Source organism: Phalaenopsis equestris, unplaced genomic scaffold (genome assembly GCF_001263595.1).
Source record: "Phalaenopsis equestris unplaced genomic scaffold, ASM126359v1 Scaffold000468, whole genome shotgun sequence".
Taxonomy (NCBI): Eukaryota; Viridiplantae; Streptophyta; class Magnoliopsida; order Asparagales; family Orchidaceae; genus Phalaenopsis; species Phalaenopsis equestris.
The window spans coordinates 522,848-531,546 of NW_018164909.1; the positions used below are offsets into that span (position 1 = coordinate 522,848).

An 8,699-nucleotide genomic window follows, 5' to 3' on the forward strand; every position below is an offset into this window, starting at 1 on the left:
GAATTTAAAGAATTCAAAAATTGCAAAATAAGACATGTTCTAGTTATTTAAAATTCCTTTAAAAATCTTGAATTTGATTTACTCTCATCAAAACAATAAATATTCTAACCTTATACTCAACCCCTACAACTAAGCAACCGTCAAACCAACCAGACCCTGAATTTTATTTAATGATCCTTAAAATTTATGCTCTAATAAAAAAAATGAATAAAAAATTTATTACACTATATATATATATATATATATATATATATATATATAATAGCCTCCAACTCATTCTCATTCATTAGGACATCTCTAATCATATTTTTCCAGCACTAAAACTTTGGCTTACACAGGCAATATGACATAAATTACATGTGAATGCTTTTTTTCCCTAAAATAAAAGCAAAACCAAGTCCTATAAAAGCCATCATACATTCCTACTTATCTCATATGATGCAATCTAACTCTGTCGGGACCATCAACAGCAGCCTAGATTATGCGTTGCTATGTTGTGGACAAAGATGGATGGCTAGGTTGTCATACACAAGATTTTTATTTTTTTTTTTTCCTTAAGAAATATGAATGCTTAATACACAAGTTTCATTATATGTCCATTATGTTGTTTTCCAATTGGGCTTTGTTAGCCCCATGCATGTATTTACTTTCATTGTGTTTCAAAGTTCTCTTGGTGAACTTCCCAAAAATGCATCCACTTGGTAGAATGAATGACTTTACACTCATCGATAAAATGCAAAATGAATATATTGCTGAAAGCGAGTATTTTATCGGAAAAAAAATTAAAAAAAAATGGGTTGATCACATTTAACGACGACCGTCTGATGACTCGATTCGTAGACCTAACAGAACTAGGGCTGTCAAAAAAGCTCGTTTTTTGTGAACAGCTCGTGTTGGGCTCGTTAAGTAAACGAGTCGAACATGAACAAATTTTTAAAGCTCGAATTATAAACGAGCCAAACACGAACAGCTCTTTGTTCGCTCGTGTTCGGCTCGTTTTAGCTCGAGATAAAAAATTTATATAATATAACAATATATTACATATATTATTTATATAATAATATATTATATATACTTATGTCTAAGTTTAAATCATAATGCCTCATGTGACAATATGGTTAGTGTATTTTTTTGTATATATTTGGTTCGAGTTCAAATCACACATTTTATATCTATTTTTCTTAATTTAATTTTAACGAGCCAATTTCGAGCCCAACACAAACCAAACACGAATATTTAAATCGAGCCGAACACGAACACACTGTTCGTGAGCCGATTTCAAACACGAGCTATTTCGAACGAGCCTAGCCTGAGCTCGCTCAAGCTCGGCCGTTTACAACCCTAAATCTCAAAGAAGGGCATGTTTTACGGAAAAATGAACCCTACAATTTATTAGAATTCAATAGAAATATGACACTCAATCCACACAACAGAGGAAAAATGATTCACGTAACCGGCCCCACTCAGTACAATAAATGCTTATTGTTATTATTGTTGTTGCAATAAGTTTTTTCTTGAATTATAAAATAGCCCAAAAACATGATCCTTTAAATTATAATAATAAATCATTATTATTTTGAAAAATATGTCCATAAACCCTAAACTTATGACAAGCAAATTTATATTTGTATAAGATTAATTAGCTTTAATATTGCATGAGAAAGTGGTAACTGTGCCAACATTAATACTGCTAGATAAATCATCTGTTCCAGAATTGTAGGAGTCCGGCCTGGAACAATAATGCAGGCAGTAATAACAAGGAGTCAAAACCTTTCTGCAACCACAATTCAACTGAAAACATGAATCAATCACTAAAAACTATATAAAACCAAAAAGAGAATTAATATAATCATCAGAAACAAAAAAAAAAAAAGGAAGAAGAACATTAATTTCACAAATCATTTCTCTAAATCTCGAAGAGAAAAACAGAGAGGTGCAGAGCTCAACGAAAACAACTCCTCATGAGCCATCAGATGCATGATCAAATCAACAAAAGCAAGCACTATAATCTTATGAGTCTTCCTGTCATTAAGCCGAAGGTAGCAATGCAATAGCTGCTGCAGCCTTGGCCAATCTCTGAGTTCATGAACCTTCACCATTTCCATCATTGAGCTCCTGAAATCTCTGTAAGGTTCATCAGACACCATAACAATGGCCTCACTCTCCTCGCAGAAACTGTTGCCAGGCACAGTTTTAGCCTTGGGAGCACAGTTCTTCACCTCTTCCATGATGGACTTGGTGCTGCGTGGAGAAAAAAAGAATCTTTTTGGGTTTATGCGGCCATTGGGAGGCAAGCAGCCCTGTTCCTGCTGTTTTGGGAACGGAGAAGAGGAGGAACAGGAAGGAGAGTCTTCCATGTGAGTTTTTTGAAGTTGGGTGATGTGGTCTGGATTGTGGAGGCTTAGGGAAGAGGTACATGCTCTAAAGGAGTGAGTTTTGGCTTCATGGATGCAGCTGGGAGCTTTAGGCTTGAAGCTGGTAATGGATTCTTGGATGGACTTTATGGAAGACTTTAGCTTTCCCATGGCTTTCTTCTGCTTCTTCTGCTTGCTGGAGAGTTGAGATAAGGAGGAAGATTTGATTTATAGGACTTTTTCACTGGCACAGCTATCGTGGGGTATATTGTTAACGATTTCACGGTGGAGTAATGCTAATATGTGCGAGATTGGAAAGCATATTAAAATCTGACCGTGGTGTTAATGATGATGTTGCGATCACAGTCCATAGACTGGGCATGTAGGACAAGCTTATTTATTATTTATTTATTTATTTATTTTTATGGGCATATATTTACATTCTTATATTTGCATACATAATACTCAAATCATTTATATCACTTAAAATTATAATTATTATTATTTTAAAATGAAAAAAAAATCTTTTTAAGTATAATTTTATGGCTTGAAAGTACTATTAATATAAAGGTCTAGTTTTGTAGAATGCATATATATATATATATAGTTAATAGATGAATTATTCATATTTTAAAAATTTTAATGTGATGACTGAATAAAAAATTTGCTTAAAAAAAAACATAACTAAAATATTTATGTCATAAAATTTTAATTTAGAATCATATTTAAAATACTCAAAATTATAGTGTCTTGAATTATAAATATTGTAAATTAAATTGATAAAAAAATAATTATTATATCAATTTTTTCATAATTTTTTTATTGGAAAGGTGAGCCAAAAGGATGATATGAACTATTTGAATCGACATTATCATAAGGAGAAATTGCACCCTCAACTTGGCTGTGAGCCTCGCATCAATCCTTCATTGATGTTCTCAGACTACAACTATGTTAGGTATGACCCTATTGATTTCCGTTGCACACAACGTCGTCAAGGAGAGGACGCTGCCGAGTTCATAGGAGCCTTATCAGGTATGTATGAAAAGCCATCGGCGAATAATAAGGTGTACTTGATGAAGAAGTTATTCAACTTCAAGATGACGGAAGGTGTTTCTGTTGTTCAACAACTGAATGATTTCAATACTATCACAAATCAATTGTTTCGTCCTTTGAAATTGATTTTGATGATGTGATATGTGCATCATTGTTTGCATCATTGTCAAATAGTTGGGAAACTATGAGAATGACAATTAGCAGGTCTGCAGGTAATTCTAAACTGAAATGAGTTCGACACTGAATGTTGATTTCGGAGGGAGATGACAAGACTGGAATTCAAATAAAAGGAGATCAAAATCAAAGTATGGTCAGCAGACAACCTGCTGGAATTGTGGCAAGACCGACCACATAAAAATGAACTGCAGGAATCCCAAGAAGATGGTGAATGATAGCGTAAATGTGGTATCTGAAGAAGTACATGATGCACTATTGCTGACAGTTCATAGTTCTGTTGATGAAGTGAAGAAGAAAGTGGGTCCGGGGCACCCATTCCTATTATTTCACAGACATATGTTGAAGAACCACAGAGCTATGAAGAAATCTTGCAAGATAAAAGTTCAAACAAGTGGGAGCTGACAGAACTTCCATCAGGGAAGAAGACATTACACAACAATTGGGTGTACTAGGTGGGTGAAAACTGAGTGAGAATGATAGTAAGAGGTACAAGACTAGACCTGCTGAAAAAGGCTTTCAGCAGAGGCATGATGTTGCCCATGCGGTGAGAGTTGTAAGAAGAGACAAGAGTGACCCAGAAAAAAAGCTTAGAGGTGAAAAACTATGTGGAGCCTGCTGATATTTTGACTGAGGGTGTTACTTTTGATAAACTGAAGTTGTGCAAAGCTTCAGTTGATCTTCTGGAGTGAAGACAAAGGCTTTGAGTTGCAGGGTGGAGAATTCAAGGTGGAGGAAATCAGTTTGAGGAAGGAGATGTTGTAGTTTGTGTACCAGTCTCCAATTAGGAGATTTGTTAGAAGTGAAGCCCGGTCTGACCACCGCTTCCGCTCCCCCAATCACGAAACATCGCGATCTCCCGCTTTGCGCTCCCACTTCGATCGTGAAATAGTCGCGACTGTTCCTGACTGGCTTCGATTTGCGAACCGTAGGCACCAACCACTCCTGCCTTCCTCTGTTGCGAAGCAAAGCATCCCTAAGTTCCGTCCTGTTTGTGATAAAAGCCTTGGGTGGCTCCCCTTGGGTTTAGAAGTCAGGTTTTATGTTCTTCTTCGGTTTCCTCGGGATAGAGAAAGGAAAGTGCAAGAAGTAGTTCCTTGCAGCAGAAGAAAGAAAGAAGAAGAAGAAGATTGTTCTCCCTAGGCATCTTCGTGGTAGATTGTGGCAGAAGAGAAATTGAGTTTATTTCTCTTGTAAGTTTATCTTCTTCAGTGTATCTCGGTGGAGAGTTTCTTTGGTGTATCTCAGGTGTATAGAGAGAGAAGAATAAAGAGAGAAGAAGAGAGAGAAACGAAGTGAGAGATTCCTATTGTAAGTCGAGGTGATCGACTGATGTAAATTCCTAAAGTAGTAAAATCCTCTACGACTTCGTGGACATAGGCAATTTGCCGAGCCACATAAATCTGTGGTTTCGCTGTGTTACTATTTTCTGGTGGATTTTTCTCATTCTATTTTTTTACTTGTCGGTTGTTCTCCTGTTCGATTTATAGATATACCACACCAACTGGTATATTTAGATCTCGTCACAACAGTAGGTCCACATCTTTTGCTTTAGTTATGAATGTTGTTATCGAACATTTACAGGAGGAATGTTTATGTTAAGTAATGTAGAGGTAGACCTAGAAAAACTTGGTCGCTTTGTATAAAAATGATCTTAATTGATTAGAATTAAAGGAACATATGACACTCAGTAGGTTGCAATGGAGCAAAAAAATTCATGTAAGCGACCCCACTTAGTGGGATAAAGGCTTGTTGTTGTAGTTAAATACAAAATGTGTAATGAATATATCCATTCATAGGGTTGGTGTAACTCTAGAGGAGGACAAAATTTAAGAGTCATTATAGTTTGGTCACATCAAACGTCGACTACCTGCTGATCCTGTTAAGAGAGTACATGTTTTATACTCGACTTATGTTCATGAAGGTAGAGGTAGGCCTAGAAAAACTTGAGAATTTCGTAAAAATGATCTTAATTTTTTAGAATTAAATGTAAAAATGACACTCAATATGACACAGTGGAGAAAAAGACTTAATTTATAGTAAAATTTAATATTTATGTTGGCCCGAAATATTGCAATTGCTTAATTTTTCCAATTTGGGCTTGTGGCATATAAAGTTAAGTTTATTTCTTTCACTCTCATCTTATTTTGGCTTTTGTAGCATATCAAAAAATTTACATACATACCACTAAATCCCTATTTATTTATATATTTATCGCTTAAACTTTGCATTTTAATACATGTTTTCATGCACATGTAAAGTTGTATATTTGCAAAAAAATAGAAGTTTAGTTGTTAGATATGTAATTACACAAGAATTGAGAGTGAAATTTCCTATCTATAGTTTAGGTTTAAGGCAATAAATGATCCACGCCATGTCAGATCAAAATTTTTAGTAGGATCGATTCATGATCTGATTTCGTACATAGGCAGGTCTGTAATTTAGGGCTTAGCGCTTTTATCATTAATGTTGTACATGTTCGAGAATTACGACATTTAAGTTTATGCTATATATGTGTTACGTTATGTAGGGTATGTCTATGAATTTAGTTAGAATAACAACAATTGCCCGAAATTTAATCTTGGATTGATTTTTTTTTGAGCCGACCAAAGCAGATCGTAGGTATGTTGAAGATTGTTAATTAAACTATCATTGATTCGACTGAACGTATAAATCAATAATGAATTAATGAATAGTTAAAGATAATATTTTAATTTTACTGTGTTTGTCTAGAATTAAGATAAATCAATTTGCTAAATCAATTAAGACGTCTCTTTCTAATATTATCTGTAATTGTAACTGGTCCAAGCCTTTCACATATATATTTGTTTCGTATTTTGTTTCTAACTATAAAGCTAATTATATAACTAAACATTCTCGTCGCCGCAACCCCTAATGCAATTAATTGCACATCTCAAAATATTTTCTTAAAAGAAGATATATCCGATGTAAGAGTTTTCGTTGTTTCCTGCTTTGTGAAATATAATTTCCTTTGCCTAAATGAAAATTCACTTATAAATCTAATTTTCATTTCCAAATAAAAATTTAATTAGAAATCTAATTTTAATTGTCGTAATTTCGATTTTGCATTGGATGGTACAGTGAAAACTCTTACAACATATGAAATGTATCCTTATAAGAATATATATTTCGAGATGTGCACTTAATCTCGTATGAGGTTTGCAGAGATAAGAATACTTAAATATATGATTGGCTTTCCACTCAGAAAGAAAATGCGAAAGAAATAAACTCGTGCAAGGTTTGGTGTAGCTATGGTGACAAACAAGATTAGATTAACAAATATGAAAAAAAATGGACTGATTATGACTCTTTGACAGTCCTAAAAACAATGAGAGGTTAACATTCCGCTTTCTAGTCGCTCTTGGGTCGAATAGAAAGAAATTTGATCCAAAATTTTGTTTCGTAGTTCGGTTCGTTTATTTCAATCTGATCTCTATCAGAGCTAAAATTCAATGCAATCAATTTTTGAGTGGTTAATGTCGTTCCAGATTTCTAAAATGTTTAGTTCTTTTAACGATTTGATGGTCTATTACTATAACTCTGCGATTATGTCAACTACTAAAATTAAAGTCTATGTATGCATTCAAATGTACTTTGTAATATGTTGATTATTTTAAGGTCTTTAATTAAATATGAATATTCGTACATCAAGATCGTGAATGTATAATAGGCTTTATTTAGATAGAAAATGAATCATTGAAGAGTTCTTGAATGGTGTAGAGGCCTTGTGGCTGCAACATCACAACTTTCATCTACTCTATTTGAGGGTAGGTTTCCATGTCTGACAACGACTTTATATATGCTTAAAATATAAGAAATTGACACCACTACTAGAAGATTTAAATCTTCGGCAACGACGCCAAAAACTTGACGCAACTTTTAATATGCAAGAATTTATGAACCCAGATTTATATATTTATAATGATTTTGTAAAGTCACAATTTCAAACGCAAGTATACGTATCGCTCAAGTAATACATGGCTCTAGTGGAGTCCCGTTTATCGATCCCACATGAAAGCGAGGTAAGAGATCCTTAGTCAAATCCTAGTCTACTACAATTAGTCCTTAGTTTGGAATGTCGATTAAAATGATGTTTTATCTAGCAACTACTCCTAAATGCAAGTGTTAAATGTAAAGATAGTAATTATAACTAAGTGCAAATATTAATTCTAAAGATAACCCTTTTTTGAAGAATTGGTTTGGAGAATTTTGAGATATTAAAAATTACTATTCTTATGTAATGAATTGGATAATATAAAGGAATGAGATGCATTACATATTATATGTGTCAAATAGGAGCAATCATATTATTTACCCTTTGGTCCAGACATAAAGAACATTGACTAATCCTATGCTTGTTTACTGAATCCGTGACTAGGTTGAGAGGATACCAGCTCTCACTTCGGAGCTCCCACGTTCCCCTCGCCTGAGAGCTAACATCCCCACTTCAGTATTCAAACAATATGACCAAATTGGGGATTTTAGTCTGTCACCCTAAAATCTCCAATTCTACGCCCATCAAAGTATATTTCCTTCTTTATTTGCATTCAACTCCCATGAACTTAACCATCTATGGAATCTTAATGCAATTACAACGAATTTTAACACTACAACAGACCTTTATTGTAATGTAAATAAAGTGCATGTAAAAACCATCACATTGATAATTAAATGCACTTCTAACATGCATCACAAAATCCTAAACATGAATTCTACTCATTATAAAAGAAAAGTAAAATGAAAACAACGGCATAATCTTCTCATGCCATTATTTCCAAACAAGAAGAGAGAGTAAGAGAAACACATCACAAAACACGAAGAAAACACAACGGAAAACTTCATTTCATCAAAGCAAATCAACTAGATAAGTATTTACAAAATCATAAGATAATAAAAAACACAATAATTAGTTTTTTTTCCTTTGAAAGAAAGAAGAAAATCTCCCCCACAAAGTCTGCCGTCGATCCATGCAATGCTAGAACATCTCCTTACAAATTCTCTCAAAATCCCCTGTCCAATCTCTCCAAAAAGGTAGAAATCTACATTTCTACTCCTATTCTAAAAACCCTAAACTTTCTCCACACTTTTCCTAACATT

At 34.0% G+C, this 8,699-nt stretch overlaps 1 protein-coding gene across 1 annotated transcript; it reads right to left on the minus strand.

Moving 5' to 3' along the window:
- Window positions 1-1,890: 1,890 nt before the first annotated feature.
- LOC110027932 (transcription repressor OFP13-like) lies at window positions 1,891-2,588 on the minus strand. Its single transcript, XM_020729586.1, has one exon. The coding sequence runs from the start codon at window positions 2,523-2,525 to the stop codon at window positions 1,899-1,901; it is 627 nt and encodes a 208-aa protein (XP_020585245.1). The 5' UTR covers window positions 2,526-2,588; the 3' UTR covers window positions 1,891-1,898.
- Window positions 2,589-8,699: the final 6,111 nt, after the last annotated feature.